The 20,173-nt window shown below is 44.2% G+C and overlaps 1 protein-coding gene and 1 long non-coding RNA gene across 13 annotated transcripts; one reads left to right on the top strand and one right to left on the bottom strand.

Annotated features, from left to right (window-relative positions):
• Positions 1–34: 34 nt before the first annotated feature.
• On the bottom strand, positions 35–20,127 carry rnf168 (ring finger protein 168). 8 transcript variants are annotated; one of them, XM_051957507.1, is made up of 9 exons: positions 20,049–20,127; positions 19,795–19,899; positions 19,601–19,700; positions 9,968–10,166; positions 8,609–8,679; positions 7,225–7,380; positions 5,186–5,268; positions 2,408–2,456; positions 35–2,338 (listed from the first exon to the last, which is right to left on the bottom strand). In XM_051957507.1, the coding sequence occupies exons 3-9, from the start codon at positions 19,694–19,696 to the stop codon at positions 1,793–1,795; spliced, it is 1,200 nt and encodes a 399-aa protein (XP_051813467.1). In that variant the 5' UTR covers positions 19,697–19,700; positions 19,795–19,899; positions 20,049–20,127; the 3' UTR covers positions 35–1,792. The 8 variants fall into 8 exon arrangements, with proteins under 8 accessions (XP_051813467.1, XP_051813465.1, XP_051813469.1 ...); XM_051957505.1 differs by having other exon boundaries at positions 19,601–19,697; XM_051957509.1 differs by having other exon boundaries at positions 19,601–19,697; positions 19,805–19,899.
• LOC127536653 (uncharacterized) lies at positions 3,867–4,410 on the top strand. 5 transcript variants are annotated; one of them, XR_007945730.1, is made up of 4 exons: positions 3,867–3,968; positions 4,077–4,112; positions 4,149–4,256; positions 4,293–4,410. It is a non-coding gene; the product is annotated as an uncharacterized LOC127536653 (long non-coding RNA). The 5 variants fall into 5 exon arrangements; XR_007945728.1 differs by having other exon boundaries at positions 4,077–4,256; XR_007945729.1 differs by lacking the exon at positions 4,077–4,112 and having other exon boundaries at positions 3,878–3,968.
• Positions 20,128–20,173: the final 46 nt, after the last annotated feature.

Raw genomic sequence — 20,173 nt, 5'->3', positions numbered from 1 at the left:
GGTCAAACTAAAGATTTATGATTCGTAAATCTGGAACTTTTTACATGTTTATTCTTTCTTTGAGAACTTTTTATTATTTTGTAATATGAAAATGTGAAAACTAAAACAAAGGCAAGAGACAGGTAAGGAGAAGGGGGAGGAGTCTGAAGGTGCGTGTCCACTAGATGAGATTTTCCCACACGGCAACCCACCGCATCTGAACAGCGCACGGCCGGTGGGCGGTCACTAATGGACCACAGCGTGGTCACATGACCGAGCTTTCAGCTGACAGTCCAACAGATCAGTCTGATAAACACAGCAGTTCGGCCACAAACTTTCCCTTTTATTTCTAAAACACTGATGGTTACCATCCGTGCTCAGATCCAGCTGTTAGAAGCTTCTCCTCCACAGTGAACTGTGTTCAACACCTTCTTTAAGCTGCTTTCCTCCCCTGATTGGACAAACGCATCGACTCGGGGGCTGGTCTGCTCCTGGATTTCAAACCGGACCAACATGGCGGCTCGGCTGCAAACTTTGTATATTATTACAAAAACACTTCAGCGAAAAGTATTTCTGAAAGCATTTGAGGTGAGAAATAAGCTGCAGCAGCTGAATCTGTCCTGGTTTTATTTCACTGATGGTTAGTTTAGATGTTTGAGGACAGTTTCAGGATGCGTGGAATCTCTGCTCTACTTTGTGCAAATGAGCTGCAGGTAAACACACCTGATCACAGCTGGAAACACCCCACATGTGGCATTTTGGTCCGGTTGTGGTGGATTTCATCTGTGATCAGGTGTGTTTACCTGCAGCTCATTTGCACAAAGTAGAGCAGAGATTCCACGCATCCTGAAACTGTCCTCAAACATCTAAACTAACCATCAGTGAAATAAAACCAGGACAGATTCAGCTGCTGCAGATTATTTCTCTCCTCAAATGCTTTCAGAAATACTTTTCGCTGAAGTGTTTTAGAAATCAAAGGGAAAGTTTGTGGCCGAGCCGCTGTGTTTATCTGACATGCCTGCTGGACAGTCAAGCTGAAAGCTCGGTCACGTGACCACGTTGTGGTCTGCTAGTGACCGCCCACCAGCCGTGAGATGTTCAGATGCGGTGTGTTGCCGTGCGGGGAAATCGCATCTAGTGGACATGCAGCTTGACAGATCTCCAGGTGGAAACATCAGCAAACACAAGAACCAATCACATTCCAACAGTTCTGAGAGCTGAAGCCCAGCCCACTTTCAGGAAGAAAACCGTCCCTGACCAACAGGTTCACACATTTCTGAGTTTAGCAGAAGCAGCTGTAGAAAGCAAATAAACCTGCTGGAACCTGGAAGCAGTGAGGGGGCGGGGCTATACAGAGCTGGAACCCTATTGGTTACTTAGCTGTGAGGTGGCCTACAGGTGAGCTGTACACCTCCATGTTCTGAAGAAAAACACCTGAAAACATCTGGAACCTGTGAGAGTGTCTTAGTGCCTCAGTACATCTTACACTCTGCTGCGTGTGGAGACGAACACGCATGTTCATGTTACACACAACATCTGAGAAGACTTCCAGCTTTACAATCTACAGGTGAGTTGAAGTGCTCCATGATTCCAACATGAAGCGCCCCCTGTTGGACACTCAGCGCTGCAGCAGTCACTGTCTGCTTTAATGAGGCTCAGAGGATGCAGACAGCTGCAGTCTCACAGATGGACAATGTCTGCAGACTTTGGCCACAAAAAATTGAAAGTGAAAGAAAATTAGTGTCCGTGTGTCAACAGTTTTTATTCACAGCAGCAACAGGAAGTAGAAACAGCTCTGATGGAGGAGATAGGCTCAGCTGCTCAGACTGGAGAACATCTCCGTCAGGGTCTTCTGTTTCCGGCTTCTGAAGGGTGAGGTCTTCGGAGAAGCGCTGGAGCTGCTGGTGGACTCGACCCTGTTCAGACTCTTGGTACCGGAGCTGCCGGCCTCGTTCCTCGTCTGTCGGCGCTGGCGGAGCAGGTGGGCGTTGGCGGACCCTTTGCGTCTGTCGATGGCCTTCTGTCTCTCCTCCTTGTCCAGCTCCTTCTGCAGCAGCAGAGCCAGTCTCCGGTCCTCCTCCTCCTGCTGCCATCGGTCCTGAAGCTCCGTCTCCCGCTGGGCGGCACCCTGCAGGACCAGCCCCGCCTCCAGAGAGGACGGGTGGCACCTTCGCTTGGTGATGTCATTCACCTCTTCTTCTGTGGTGTCCAGCTCAGAATTCTTCCTCTTGGCTGAGGGGCCTCCTGGTGTGGTCAGCTGGTCCTCCTCCTGTAGGGGGCGGAGCTCCGTTTGAGGTCCATAATAGTCCAGGTGAGGAAGCTCCGGCTGCAGTGCACCCTCAGAGACCAGGATGTTCTCCTGAAACAGGAAGTGAAACATGAGGTCGTGCTCAGGTTTGTTCCGAATCTACCACAGGTTCAGACTGACCTTATTGGACTGAAGGCTGCAGGTGGGCGGAGCCCGAGGACACAGGAACCTGAGACAGACCGACAGACAGACAGGTAAATACAGTCAGGATTATTCACATCTGGACGTTGACTCAGTTTCATCATCTGGGCTCTGAACTCCACCGCCATGGATCTAAATGAAACAATCAAGGAGGTCTTTAAGTTCTGACTTTCAGATCTGAGTATTTACATCAGACCAGGAGATCATGGAGAAACTAAAACGCATTTCAGACAAACCCTCCACCTTCATAAGGGACCAACAGTAACTGGACACGTAGCTGCTCAGCTGATCTATGGCCAGGTGTCTGTTATTTCCTCATTATTTCATCTACAAGGATCAAATTAAAGATCTAGAGCAGTGTTTCTCAATTGGTGGGTCGCGACCCAAAAGTGGGTCACCGTTTTCAGTGGGTTGCTGGCCTTTGCCTGGGGAAAAAAACGCCAAGAAAATAAATTGAGTGTCATTCATACTCCTCAACAGTGGATGGTGATAATGCTCTGTAATGCGAGTTGACACCCGCCATTTCACACCATAGAAAAAGCTGGGACGTGTGTCGGTATCACAACTGATGGTGCTGCCTCTATGACAGGAAAAAACTCGGGGGTCGTGAGGAGAATACTGGAGAAAGCTCCGAATGCAACATGGAACCATTGTTTTTTGCATCAGGAGGCGCTAGCAGCAAAGGACATGGTACCCATGCTTCACGGAACATTAAATGATGTCATCCAAGTGGTAAATTACAGTAAACGGAGTGCAAAGAACACCCATGTTTTCAAAAACTGTGCCAAGATCTTGGTAGTGAGCATGTGCAAGTGTTGTATCATGCCAAGGTGTGCTGGCTTATGAGGGGAAAAGTATTGTCCCGTTTCTACAAACTATGAGCTGAAATGGCAGCCTTTCTTGCTCAAAACAATTCGATTCTTACAGACCTGTTCAGTGACAGTATGTGGCTCCCACATGTTGCTTATCTTGCTGATGTATTTGAACAGTTAAATGCATTAAATGTGTCTGTGCAGGGGAGAGGGCACAACATTTTTGAACAACATGACAAATTCGAAGCTTTCAAGAAAAGATCTCCTTATGGGTTTTCTAAAAAAAACGGCTCGACATGTTCCCTAATGCCTGTCATGAGGGACAGCAACTGGACACGGGAGGAAAAAATGTAATGAGCAAAACGATCACGACACGTCTGAATAAACTTCTGGAGCAGTTTAATCACTACTTTCCCGAGAAACGGAGGGATGATTGGATACGCGACCACTTTGGAATTGACTTGGAAAGCTTCACATTTCCAAGCAATGAAGAGAGTCAGCTGGTGGAGCTGTCATGTGATCGCACACTGAAAAAGAAATTCATGGAGGTAAGCTCTCCTATTTCTGGTGCAGCATTGTGGACACGAGACAAAGACCTACATGGACCAGAACGATGGGAAGAGAAGAGACTGAGGAGGGAAGGAACTGCTTAAGGTCCAAAGATACCAGCTCATCAGTGAAGCATGGTGGAGGTAGTATCATGACCTCATCAGTGAAGCATGGTGGAGGTAGTATCATGGCCTCATCAGTGAAGCATGGTGGAGGTAGTATCATGACCTCATCAGTGAAGCATGGTGGAGGTAGTATCATGACCTCATCAGTGAAGCACGGTGGAGGTAGTATCATGACCTCATCAGTGAAGCATGGTGGAGGTAGTATCATGGCCTCATCAGTGAAGCATGGTGGAGGTAGTATCATGACCTCATCAGTGAAGCATGGTGGAGGTAGTATCATGACCTCATCAGTGAAGCATGGTGGAGGTAGTATCATGACCTCATCAGTGAAGCATGGTGGAGGTAGTATCATGGCCTCATCAGTGAAGCATGGAGGAGGTAGTATCATGACCTCATCAGTGAAGCATGGTGGAGGTAGTATCATGACCTCATCAGTGAAGCATGGTGGAGGTAGTATCATGGTGTGGCCCTGTATGGCTGCCAGTAGAACTGCTTCTCTTACATTCATTGATGATGTACAGTAACTGCTGACTGAAGGATAAATTCTGGAGTGTTTCGTGAATATTATCTGATCATCTTCAGCCAGATGCTTCAGAACTCAGTGGATGGAGCTTCACGGTACAGATGGACGATGACGGGAGGAAAATTCCAAAGAAACCAGAGAAGTAAAATGTTCTGCAGAGGCTGAGTCAGTCACCTGATCTGACTCCACTTCAGCTCCTTGCTGAAGACAGAACTGAGGGGAAAATGCCTCAAGAAGCAGCAGGAAGTGCAGACAGCGGCAGCAGCGGTCTGGGAGAAGATCACCAGGAACCAAACCCAGCATCTGGAGATATCTTAAGGTTCCACACTTTAGGAAACCAAATGTTAAAGGTGATAATTTCATCTGTGACTATGTTAGTTTGTCCAGTTATTTTTGGTCCCTTGTAGAGGTGGAGGTTCTTCTACAATGTGTTGTAGCTCCTCCACCAATCACCTGGTGAGGATGTAAATATTCTAACTAGATGTGAAAGTCTGAACTTTAAACCATCTGGATTGTTTTATTTAAATCCACTGTGGTGCTGTACAGAGCTGGAATGATGAAAACTGAGGTAACAGCCAGATATTTATGGATCTGACTATAAAATCAGAGAATCTTAGCAGTAGACATTCAACATTCAACCAGCAGTCTGACCAGCAACAGGGCCAATGTCAACATCCTGATTGCAGCGAGAACGTGATTCAAACGTTCATTAAACATGTTAGCAACACATCAGCTGCACTCCACTCACCGCTCGATCTGTCCGACCTCCTTCTTCTTCTGGGCTGCAGTCACATCAGGACGAAGGTTCTGCTGAGGGACGGGAGCAGAGTTCTGCAGGACGACAAACCGGAGACAAGTTAGTGGAGACAAACACAGGAAGTGAAATAAGTGGTCCACTCTGTACCACCTGACGGACACACCTGCACCGCCTGACGGACACACCTGTACTGCCTGACGGACACACCTGCACCGCCTGACGGACACACCTGTACCACCTGACGGACAGTGTGACAGTAACCTGAGGTGTGAACAAGACAGAGGGTTCAACAGTTCCTAACTTTCTGTGTGTAAGGTGCCTCGACAAACTCTAAATTCCAGTCAGAGATATGGGGTGTCAGAGGGGAGTTATCATTCTTTGTTGGAGTTTTATTGTAATATGTGCATTTATGATGGTAGGAAACAGTTGAACATGTGTTAACATATTTACTGATCGATGCAGCTGATTATTAGTAATTGACAGGTGCACCAAATTAGAGCTGATAAACTTTATATATTGAAACATGTTGCTTAGCATTTATATATTCTTTCCAATAAATGCCAATACAGGGGGTCTTTGGCTTACATCAGAGTAACTAACCACCAGAGTAACTAACCAGCTGGGTAACTAACCAGCAGAGTGTAATTAACCAGCAGAGAAACTAACCAGCAGAGAAACTAACCAGCAGAGAGTAACTAACCAGCAGAGAAACTAACCAGCAGAGAGTAACTAACCAGCAGAGAGTAACTAACCAGCAGAGTGTAACTAACCAGCAGAGAGTAACTAACCAGCAGAGAAACTAACCAGCAGAGTAACTAACCAGCAGAGTGTAACTAACCAGCAGAGAAACTAACCAGCAGAGAGTAACTAACCAGCAGAGTGTAACTAACCAGCAGAGTGTAACTAACCAGCAGAGAGTAACTAACCAGCAGAGAAACTAACCAGCAGAGTAACTAACCAGCAGAGTAACTAACCAGCAGAGTAACTAACCAGCAGAGTGTAACTAACCAGCAGAGAAACTAACCAGCAGAGTAACTAACCAGCAGAGAGTAACTAACCAGCAGAGAGTAACTAACCAGCAGAGAAACTAACCAGCAGAGTAACTAACCAGCAGAGTAACTAACCAGCAGAGTAACTAACCAGCAGAGTGTAACTAACCAGCAGAGAAACTAACCAGCAGAGAAACTAACCAGCAGAGAGTAACTAACCAGCAGAGTGTAACTAACCAGCAGAGAAACTAACCAGCAGAGTAACTAACCAGCAGAGTAACTAACCAGCAGAGAGTAACTAACCAGCAGAGTGTAACTAACCAGCAGAGAAACTAACCAGCAGAGTAACTAACCAGCAGAGTAACTAACCAGCAGAGAGTAACTAACCAGCAGAGTGTAACTAACCAGCAGAGAAACTAACCAGCAGAGTAACTAACCAGCAGAGAAACTAACCAGCAGAGTAACTAACCAGCAGAGTGTAACTAACCAGCAGAGAAACTAACCAGCAGAGAAACTAACCAGCAGAGAAACTAACCAGCAGAGAGTAACTAACCAGCAGAGAGTAACTAACCAGCAGAGAAACTAACCAGCAGAGTAACTAACCAGCAGAGAGTAACTAACCAGCAGAGAGTAACTAACCAGCAGAGTGTAACTAACCAGCAGAGAAACTAACCAGCAGAGTAACTAACCAGCAGAGAGTAACTAACCAGCAGAGAGTAACTAGCCAGCAGAGAGTAACTAACCAGCAGAGTGTAACTAACCAGCAGAGAAACTAACCAGCAGAGAGTAACTAACCAGCAGAGAGTAACTAACCAGCAGAGTGTAACTAACCAGCAGAGAGTAACTAACCAGCAGAGAAACTAACCAGCAGAGAGTAACTAACCAGCAGAGTGTAACTAACCAGCAGAGAAACTAACCAGCAGAGAGTAACTAACCAGCAGAGAGTAACTAACCAGCAGAGAAACTAACCAGCAGAGAGTAACTAACCAGCAGAGAGTAACTAACCAGCAGAGAGTAACTAACCAGCAGAGAGTAACTAACCAGCTGGGTACTGAGCAGCCTGGCCAGCCTCTCGTCCTCCTGCCTCTTCCTCTTCTCCTCCTGCAGCAGCTCCTTCTCCTCCTCCAGCAGCCTCTGGATCAGCTCCTCGCTGGCTCTCCTCTGCTGCTCCTCCAGAACTCGCTTCTCCTCTGTCAGCTGGAAAAACAGGCCTTTATTCAACAGAACCAGAGCCAGGACCAGTCTAATCAATACTAGACTGATGGCTGTATGACGTCACACTGCAACAACCAATAAAAGGTGAACAGATTAGCCTGTTAGCAGCTCCAGCTAGCAGAGCTGTTTGAAGGTGAATCAGAAGGAGAATAACCCCAACACTTAAATAATCAGCTGTTGGTGTCAGTGTAGCTAGAACTAATTCCACTTAAAGGTGCTAGGCTAGTACTAACACTAAGAGGTTAGCTGTGCCTCTTAGCCTACGGCTAACAATAGCTGTAGCAGGGTAACATGTTTCTAAATTCAGATTAACTTGCATTCTCTGTTCAAACGGCCTCATCCCTCTGCAGAGACACAATCTGCAAAAACTGAACTACAAGCACAAACATCAACATGAATCAGGATATTAACTGCTTTCCCAGTTGCTAATGCTTTGCTAATGGCTAGCAGCGAAATTGGGAGGCAGCCACAGATTAGAGTCTGAAAACAATAATTACTAAAGCTACTCCAACATCCCCCATCTTCCCCAACATCCCCCATCAGGGTTCTCGCCAGCGTATTTCAGCGTAACGGCCCGTTACGCTGTCATAACGGCCCGTTACGCTGTCATAACGGCCCGTTACGCTATCAGTTTAAAATATTGTTATGAGAGTGTGTGGCTCCATCATGAGAGAGGGAGAGAGAGCAGCGTGTGTGAGTGTGAGAGAGGAGGAGAGCGAGATGTCCGAGCGACCCTGAATGCAGCGCGAGTGAGAGAGACGGCAGTTCTGTAGAAGAGAAGAGAAGGTGTGTAGTTGCTGGTTGGTGGTACAGTGCGGTTCAGCCACTGTTTATAGACAATAAAGGCTGCAGTGTTCTTCGATACGGCTGGGCTCCTGTGTCTTTGCCTCTACGGCTGCTGATGAAGTGAAGGGGGTTAACCCCGGGCTTCCTGACCACGGTCGGGGGCCGAACAGGAAGGGTCAACACTGTGATTAGGGCCGCTGCTGTTATTTTGACAGATAACGCCATGTGTGTTTGTTTTTATCGACTGGGTGCCTATCTAGGTTAATTTATGTCTCCCCACCTCAGCTGTACTTTCCTGTCGATTGACCCGTTCCCGTCTATTGCGCGCGCAGGAGGACCTGCCGTTACGCTGAAAAAAATTCTGGTGAGAACCCTGCCCATCTTACCCCAACATCCCCAACCTCCATCTGGAGGGAAAACTTACTTTGGTGATCTGGTCCTCGTATTCCTGACGCAACTCGCCAGGTTCACTGAGTCTATGAAGACACACAGACACTGCGCACGCAAACACACACACACACACACACACACACACACACACACACACACACACACACACACACACACACACACACACACACACACACACACACACTTTTTTCATCTGCTGACTAAAACTTGGTTGCATTAGTAGTTAATTGTAGGAACGTTTCAGGAATGTTGCAGGAACATTCTAAGAACATTCTCTACACTGCAGCCTCCATAAATACAGCCTGCTGCCACAGTTTGCTGGATTTCCAAACTGGTCAGTTTTGTGGTGGGTTGATGCTAGAGGTATGGACCCGTACCCGTAGCATCTGTACTAGAGGTACGGACCCGTTAAGGTCACTGAAGAGCTGGCGCTGGTTAACTACTATTTGCTGCACATTACAGGCAGTTTATATGAATGACTTTGACGGCGAACATTGTATAATTTAACCAAAAATACACCGTCTCCTCTCACACTTTACGTAGACATTGCAGTTTTTATGCTTTTAGACGGCGTGTCTAAATTGTTTGAAGTCCAGTTCCTATTAATTAGTTTACCGCGTTCAGTGGTGGAAGCGGCTGACGAACTCCATTGCAAATGTTCCCATTTAATTTCGGACGCTAATTTACAAGATAAAGTTAAGGATGTCGAATATGAAACAAACACTCGTGAATGGTGAGGAGCAGCTCTTTAATTCGGCATGAATTAAAAAAAACCACAAACTGGATTTACTGTGATATTGTGAGATTTGTTTGTGGTGATGTAACTTAGCCATTCAACAGAGTCCGCTAACATTAAAGTGACTGTGACAGTGTCTGTGTTGACAGACGCAGAAAATACGTCAGGGTTTTGTTTAGGTTCTTAATATGTAATAGTCTGTCGCTACTTTTGAAGGTGAAAAAATACTTATAGTTTGCTGGCTGTTAGTTCCGCCATTCATTCCGCAGATTCACCTCGAATCACGGAAGCGCCTTCATCAGCGTCGCCGGCTCATTAATATTTATGTCCGTCGGATTACCAGCCAATCACGAAGCGCGTTCATCAGCCGGCTCATTAATATTTATGTACGGCTCATTAATATTTATGATAAGGGAAAGTGCCGTATCCGTAGGCCACAGGCTGCGGGTACGGGTCCGTATCTGTAGACACTACCTTTGTGGTGCAGTAATTTAGAGAAACTATAGAAACAGCAGCTCCAACTAGCGTTCAGGAGGTGGAACTGCAGCTTCTAATCAATCAGCACATCAGGTGGATCAGCTCCATGCTGCTTCCTGACCTTCAGCCCGCTCTGAGCATTATGGGATGTCTGCATACCTGGGCGGTCATCATCCACGGCGTCCTGGCCGCTGAGGCGCCGCTGACACTGCAGAGGAAACCGGTCCTGGATCTGCTGCCACAGCTGCTGGTTCACCAGAGAGTTGGTTCTGCTGTTCAGACGAGCCCACGTGGAGACTCTCCTCCTGCAGAGAGGGCAGCACAGCGTGGCCTTATCCACCGACTCCAGGAAGCAGGCCTGCAGCACACAGACACACAATGAATGCACACAGACACACAATGAATGCACACAGACACACAATGAATGCACACAGACAGACAATGAATGCACACAGACAGACAATGAATGCACACAGACAGACAATGAATGCACACAGACAGACAATGAATGCACACAGACAGACAATGAATGCACACAGACACACAATGAATGCACACAGACACACAATGAATGCACACAGACACACAATGAATGCACACAGACACACAATGAATGCACACAACGACACACAATGAATGCACACAACGACACAATGAATGCACACAGACACACAATGAATGCACACAGACACACAATGAATGCACACAGACACACAATGAATGCACACAGACACACAATGAATACACACAGACAGACAATGAATACACACAGACACACAATGAATACACACAGACACACAATGAATACACACAGACACACAATGAATGCACACAGACACACAATGAATGCACACAGACACACAATGAATACACACAGACACACAATGAATACACACAGACACACAATGAATACACACAGACAGACAATGAATGCACACAGACACACAATGAATACACACAGACACACAATGAATGCACACAGACACACAATGAATACACACAACGACACACAATGAATACACACAGACACACAATGAATACACACAGACACACAATGAATACACACAGACACACAATGAATGCACACAGACACACAATGAATACACACAGACACACAATGAATGCACACAGACACACAATGAATACACACAGACACACAATGAATGCACACAGACACACAATGAATGCACACAGACACACAATGAATACACACAACGACACACAATGAATACACACAACGACACACAATGAATGCACACAGACACACAATGAATGCACACAGACACACAATGAATGCACACAACGACACACAATGAATGCACACAACGACACACAATGAAAGCACACAACGACACACAATGAATGCACACAGACACACAATGAATGCACACAGACACACAATGAATGCACACAGACACACAATGAATGCACACAGACACACAATGAATACACAGACACACAATGAATGCACACAGACACACAATGAATACACAGACACACAATGAATACACACAACGACACACAATGAATGCACACAGACACACAATGAATGCACACAGACACACAATGAATGCACACAGACACACAATGAATGCACACAGACACACAATGAATACACACAGACACACAATGAATACACAGACACACAATGAATACACACAACGACACACAATGAATGCACACAGACACACAATGAATGCACACAGACACACAATGAATGCACACAGACACACAATGAATGCACACAGACACACAATGAATGCACACAGACACACAATGAATACACACAGACACACAATGAATACACAGACACACAATGAATACACACAACGACACACAATGAATGCACACAGACACACAATGAATGCACACAGACACACAATGAATGCACACAGACACACAATGAATGCACACAGACACACAATGAATGCACACAGACACACAATGAATGCACACAGACACACAATGAATACACACAACGACACACAATGAATGCACACAGACACACAATGAATGCACACAGACACACAATGAATGCACACAGACACACAATGAATGCACACAGACACACAATGAATACACACAGACACACAATGAATGCACACAGACACACAATGAATGCACACAGACACACAATGAATGCACACAGACACACAATGAATACACAGACACACAATGAATACACACAGACACACAATGAATGCACACAGACACACAATGAATGCACACAGACACACAATGAATGCACACAGACACACAATGAATGCACACAGACACACAATGAATACACACAGACACACAATGAATACACACAGACACACAATGAATGCACACAGACACACAATGAATGCACACAGACACACAATGAATACACAGACACACAATGAATACACACAACGACACACAATGAATGCACACAGACACACAATGAATGCACACAGACACACAATGAATGCACACAGACACACAATGAATGCACACAGACACACAATGAATACACACAGACACACAATGAATACACAGACACACAATGAATACACACAACGACACACAATGAATGCACACAGACACACAATGAATGCACACAGACACACAATGAATGCACACAGACACACAATGAATGCACACAGACACACAATGAATGCACACAGACACACAATGAATGCACACAGACACACAATGAATACACACAACGACACACAATGAATACACACAACGACACACAATGAATGCACACAGACACACAATGAATGCACACAACGACACACAATGAATGCACACAACGACACACAATGAATGCACACAGACACACAATGAATGCACACAACGACACACAATGAATGCACACAACGACACACAATGAATGCACACAACGACACACAATGAATACACACAGACACACAATGAATACACACAGACACACAATGAATACACACAGACACACAATGAATGCACACAGACACAATGAATGCACACAGACACACAATGAATGCACACAGACACACAATGAATGCACACAGACACACAATGAATGCACACAACGACACACAATGAATGCACACAGACACACAATGAATGCACACAGACACACAATGAATACACACAACGACACACAATGAATACACACAACGACACACAATGAATGCACACAGACACACAATGAATGCACACAGACACACAATGAATACACACAACGACACACAATGAATACACACAACGACACACAATGAATACACACAACGACACACAATGAATACACACAACGACACACAATGAATACACACAACGACACACAATGAATACACACAACGACACACAATGAATGCACACAGACACACAATGAATGCACACAGACACACAATGAATACACACAGACACACAATGAATGCACACAGACACACAATGAATGCACACAGACACACAATGAATGCACACAGACACACAATGAATGCACACAGACACACAATGAATGCACACAGACACACAATGAATACACACAGACACACAATGAATGCACACAGACACAATGAATGCACACAGACACACAATGAATGCACACAGACACACAATGAATGCACACAGACACACAATGAATGCACACAGACACACAATGAATGCACACAGACACACAATGAATACACACAACGACACAATGAATACACACAGACACACAATGAATACACACAGACACACAATGAATACACACAGACACACAATGAATACACACAGACACACAATGAATGCACACAGACACAATGAATGCACACAGACACACAATGAATGCACACAGACACAATGAATACACACAGACACACAATGAATACACACAGACACACAATGAATGCACACAGACACACAATGAATGCACACAGACACACAATGAATGCACACAGACACAATGAATGCACACAGACACACAATGAATGCACACAGACACAATGAATACACACAGACACACAATGAATACACACAGACACACAATGAATACACACAGACACACAATGAATGCACACAGACACAATGAATACACACAGACACACAATGAATACACACAGACACACAATGAATGCACACAGACACACAATGAATACACACAGACACACAATGAATGCACACAGACACAATGAATGCACACAGACACACAACGAATGCACACAGACACACAATGAATGCACACAGACACACAATGAATGCACACAGACACACAATGAATGCACACAGACACACAATGAATGCACACAGACACACAATGAATGCACACAGACACACAATGAATACACACAACGACACAATGAATGCACACAGACACACAATGAATACACACAGACACACAATGAATGCACACAGACACACAATGAATACACACAGACACACAATGAATACACACAACGACACACAATGAATACACACAACGACACACAATAAATGCACACAGACACACAATGAATGCACACAGACACACAATGAATGCACACAGACACACAATGAATGCACACAGACACACAATGAATACACACAGACACACAATGAATGCACACAGACACACAATGAATGCACACAGACACACAATGAATACACACAGACACACAATGAATACACACAGACACACAATGAATACACACAGACACACAATGAATGCACACAGACACACAATGAATACACACAGACACACAATGAATACACACAGACACACAATGAATGCACACAGACACACAATGAATGCACACAGACACACAATGAATACACACAGACACACAATGAATACACACAGACACACAATGAATACACACAGACACACAATGAATACACACAGACACACAATGAATGCACACAGACACACAATGAATGCACACAGACACACAATGAATACACACAGACACACAATGAATACACACAGACACACAATGAATACACACAGACACACAATGAATGCACACAGACACACAATGAATACACACAGACACACAATGAATACACACAGACACACAATGAATACACACAGACACACAATGAATACACACAGACACACAATGAATGCACACAGACACACAATGAATACACGTGCGTATAGAAACTACTGTAGTGTTGATGATTTATTATTAGTCATAAATAAATGAAATATTTTTCAGTGTTTCATTAAACTGCACTACATCAGAATTAAAGCTCCACCATGAACAGATAAACATTGGTCTGAACAACCCGAATGCAGTATTTCTGCCGCGATTTTAATAGTTTAGTGAAGAAAGACGTTCTTCTTCTTCTTCATGAGCACCAACATTCATCCAGAGGAAATAAAGAGTCACTAAGTCCTGCTGCTCTGAAGGTTCACATGATGCTCTGAGTTTATAACCAGCTGGAGAGCACCCCGTTGAACCCATGTTGGTGTGGGTTAGTCAGCTGTTCAGGCTGCTAGTAAACAGGACTAACCTGTTCGGGGAGGGAGGACCAGCTCAAACATCTCTGTCTACTGAAATGTTTCTGCTCTGAATCCACTCAACATACACTGCTCAAAAAAATGAAAGGAACACTTTTTAATCTAAGTATAGCATCAAATCAGTGAAACATGTGGGATACTGATCTGGTCAATAAGTAACTGAGGAGGTTTTTAGTCAGTTTCAGCTGCTTTGGTGTTCATAAAATTAACAACAGATGCACTAGAGGGGTAACAATGAGACAACCCCCAAAACAGGAATGAGTTTACAGGTGAAGGACACTGATGTTTTTTTCCTTCCTGATGTTTTCTGACTGTTTTTCACTAGTTTTGCATTTGGCTAGGGTCAGAGTCACTTCTGGTAGCATGAGGCGATACCTGGACCCTACAGAGGTTCCACAGACAGTCCAACTCCTCCAGGATGAAACATCAATGTGTGCCATTACCAGAAGGTTTGCTGTGTCTCCCAGCACATTCTCAAGCGCATGGAGGAGATTCCAGGAGACAGGCAGTTAGTCTGGGAGAGCTGGACAGGACTGTAGAAGGTCCTCAACCCATCAGCAGGACAGATATCTGCTCCTTTGTGCACGGAGGACCAGGATGAGCACTGCAATAGCTCTACAAAATGAGCTCCAGCAGACCACTGGTGTGAATGTCTCTGATCAAACAATCAGAAAGAGATTTAATGAGAGTGGTCTGAGGGCCCAGCGTCCTCTAGTGCCCGCTGTGCTCGCTGACCGGCACCGTGGAGCTCGGCTGGTATTTGCCATAGAACACAGGAATCTGCAGGTCCACCACTGGTGCCCTGTGCTTTTCACAGATGAGAGCAGGTTCACCCTGAGCTCATGTGACAGACATGAAAGGGTCTGGAGAAGCCGTGGAGAACGTTATGCTGCCTGTAACATTGTTCAGCATGACCGGTTTGGCGGTGGGTCAGTGATGGTGTGGGGAGGCATATCCATGGAGGGACACACAGACCTCTACAGGCTGGACAACGGCATTCTGACTGCCTTTAGGTATCAGGATGAAATCCTTTGACCCATTGTCAGACCCTACATTGGTGCAGTGGTCCTGGATTCCTTCTGGTGCAGGACAATGCCCAGTCTTATGTGGTAAGAGAACTCATGCAGTTCCTGGAGGATGAAGGAACTGATACCATTAGCTGGCCCCCACGCTCACCTGACCTGAATCCAATAGAACACCTTTGGAACATTATGTTTTGTTCCATCCGACACCATCAGGTTGCTTCTCAGACTGTCCAGGAGCTCAGTGATGCCCTGGTCCAGTTCTGGGAGGAGATACCCCAGGACACCATCCATCGTCTCATTCAGAGCTTGTCCCGGCATCATCAGTCATGAATACAAGCACATGGAGGCCATACAAACTACTGAATACCATTTTGAGTTGCTGCCAAGGAATTTCAGAAAGATGGACCAGCCTGCCACATCAGTTTTTCACTTTGATTTTGGGGTGTCTTGAATTTAGTCCTCCTGGGGGGTTGATCATTTTCATTCCCATCAAACAATGTGGCACTTTTCATTCCTAACACATTATCCAGTCCATATCAATGCTAAGATCCAGTTTGTTTTTTCTCCGTATTGAAATATGTGTTTTCAAAGTGTTCCTTTAATTTTTTTGAGCAGTGTTTGTGCATAGGAATTTCAAGAATGTCCGACGGCTGCAAACGCGATGATACAAACACTATACGCCGATGGAAAGCTTAGATTGTCATGAATCCGCCGGTATAAACCACTTTCAGATGTGATTACCACAGCGGGTAATATAAACACATCTGTCCGACAAATACGAATATCCATCTATCCGTTCTCTATACACGGCTTCAATGCACACAGCGCGACTCACATTTCCGGGTTTATTATTACACACAGAAAAAAAGATTCCACAAAAAACGGCCATAATCCAACCTTTTACATCCAGATGACACAAGCCAGTAGAGTCATTCCATGTCAATTCAACAAATGCTTGTTGCACCACTTTCTCAGATCCTCCCAAAATTTTTTTTGGGCTTTATTTGGGTAATTTTATGAACAAATGCAAAGTATTATGGTTATAAACATACAGTATAAGCAGTAATGATCTAATCTAATACCCATAGTCAGTCCAAACTTAATCCTCGCCTATGATTTTAGGGTTTTAAACTACTAAAAAAAGCAATTTATACTCCTTTTACATGGTCAGAATTTTTTCCCCTTCCAAAACTTTTACCCTTCTGGTGAGAAAAGTATAGAAATGAATGAAAATAAAAAAATACTGGACTGTGGAATTTCCCAAAATATCCTTATTATTTCATGGGCGACTTTATTTTGGGTTTTTCATGCCTCTATTTTAGGACTTATTCTTGTGAAAAGACATTGAAAGAATGAATTTTCTTCTTTACTAATGAAAGTTGCATAAGGTAAAAGTTTTAAAACATTAAAATAAAGCTTATTTATTGATTTATAGGCTGTTGAACTCAGGTGTAGACCCAAAATAGCCTAACTTTAGGCATTAAAAAGTGCATGTGGGATACATGGTACGCGGTTCAAATTTTTTTTGGAGGAACTAGTATGTGTGAAGTATGTGTGAACTTACTTTCATATTTGTTTCTTGTGCCAAAGATGAGCAACTGCTGAATCAATTTACTATACATTTTGATCCTCGTTTTTGTTTTTAGGAACCATTTACATGACCAACTAAAGATGAAAGATGAATCTGAAGCATCAGCATCGTAGTATAAGTTACAAAGGGCATATCTGAAGTTAATTATTATATAGACATTGTTTTTTCTTTCATACAGTAACTGAATAAGAAGAAATGGCATCACTCCCAGACTGCATTCTCAGGACAGCCTCGGTATCGTATTTGACTTATCAGCTGAATTTGAAGATTTGCAAGTGAAATTCATGCACCCAAAAGGTCCCAGCAAGAAGTTCACATGGCCTAGAAAGGATGACGTAGTGTGGGTGCCTACAGCCCACATCCTCTGTCCAATCACTGCTCCTTCAACACGCCGTGGTGGACAGTACCACATATCTGGTGCAGATGATGGCCTGATTTCAGAGAAATTCAAGCAGTTCAAAGGACAGAAATAGTGGTGTGATAAGTTGGGGACAAATTACATGTTTTACATGGGACCTAAGGCAATATAACTCATTTTAACTGCAATATATTAGTTAGAATTCCTAAAAAAACGCCTATAAAACATAGTGCATTTCTTGGTTAAATTGGCCATGAAGGATTCAAGAAACAATGTTGATACTTCAGATATCAATTATTCGGATGTTTATTGTTATACAGACAAAGTTTCATGTTTCTACTCCATGTCCCACATTGGTTTCTGTGCCAATATATGTATGGTGTTTTTCAGTCTGTTTCATAAATAGGCATCGTTTTGAGGTCTAAGGAGACTAGCTAGCTCTTGGATATTTTTAGGTTAGAGAGAACTTTTAAGGTACTTTGAGATTTTTATAACATATGAACCTTGTTACTTATTAAAATTTGTGAAAAAAATGCCTAAATTCTTGAAAAATGCCATTTTCGCCAAATTTTTAAATTGCCCTGTACCACAGAGAAATGGGTATATTCATTCCAAATTTTTTTCCTGCTCTATTGTTAAGGTGTTTGAACCCTTCAGATCACTTGTAAGTCTATATCATCAGTCAGTTCCCAGTATTATCTTCCTAAATCAAGCCTTTCTACCTAACATATCAATTTCCGAGTGGAAAAATAGGGATTTAAATATTTTATAACTTAGCAAATAGCAATCATATGATGTTAAAACTTTGCAAGTAATCTATTCTTATGTTGGGATAGTTAAAAAAAAAGTTTGGAGATGATCAGAGGAGGTCATGCAACAAAATTTCCTCAGATTTGTTGAAATGAGATGGAATGACTCAGTAAACTATTTTGTCCAAAACATGTCTTGAAGTCGGTATAAAATCCACGAATCGGTCGTTTTCAAGGAAATGCACCTCGCGATGCGCGTCCAATATTCCCTGTATTTCTCGTCATATATTTTTATTTACAAATAGAATATGAGCGATTTTTTTGTACTGAAAACGGCTGGAATTTACTGCAGCTTCAGACTACTGAACGCTGGTCACCTGTTTGCTGCACACAGCTGCAGGTGAGACAGGCTCCGCCCCTCAGACCCTAGGTGTTCTGTTAGTCAGAGCGACAGAACCCAGTTTTTAGAAAAAAAAAAGGAGTATCATCAAGTATGAGACGTGTTCCAGTGAGAACATGTGCAGCACAACGTTCTCAGGTTCTACAGCTGTTAGCGGCACCGCTAACGTCACAGAGGTCCTCTGGTATCTAAAAATATCACCCCAGAGCTCCATACCTGCTGACAGGTGTGTTACCTTGCAGAAGGTGTGTGAACAGGGCAGGGTAACCGGCTCCATGAAGATCTCCAGACAGACAGGACAGAGACAGTCGTCCCGACTGAGTGTTTCCATCCTGCTGAGTACAAATACTCTGAATCTGTGTACTGATACTGTGTGTGTGTGTGTGTGTGTGTGTGTGTGTGTACTGGTACTCTGTGTATTGTCTGTACCTGGACACACCTGAGCTCCACCGGGACGTTCGTAGCTTCAGTCGATGCTAACGTTAGCTTCCTGGCAAACCTTAGCAGTTAGCTGTGCGTTTTAGCGGCTAACTGCTAGCAATGAACAGTTAAGGGGTAAAAAAAACACAGAGAATGCAGTTAACTTCTAACCGTTACCGATAAGAACATCCGGTGACTTCACACCGGACCTTAAGTTCACGGCGTCAGCACCGGAGAATCATTACTTTACCGGAGAAACTAACCAGGTTAACGGACGTGTCAGCACCCAACACCCGCCTGAATGCGCTGTTTGCACGATGCGCATGCGTCTGCTACCGAACTCTTCATCTTGTCAGCAGCGGTTCTGGTTCCGTAGCGCCACCTGGTG

The sequence above is a fragment of the Acanthochromis polyacanthus genome, chromosome 13 (genome assembly GCF_021347895.1).
Source record: "Acanthochromis polyacanthus isolate Apoly-LR-REF ecotype Palm Island chromosome 13, KAUST_Apoly_ChrSc, whole genome shotgun sequence".
Lineage (NCBI taxonomy): Eukaryota > Metazoa > Chordata > Actinopteri > Pomacentridae > Acanthochromis > Acanthochromis polyacanthus.
This window is presented reverse-complemented; position numbering and strand designations above follow the sequence as displayed.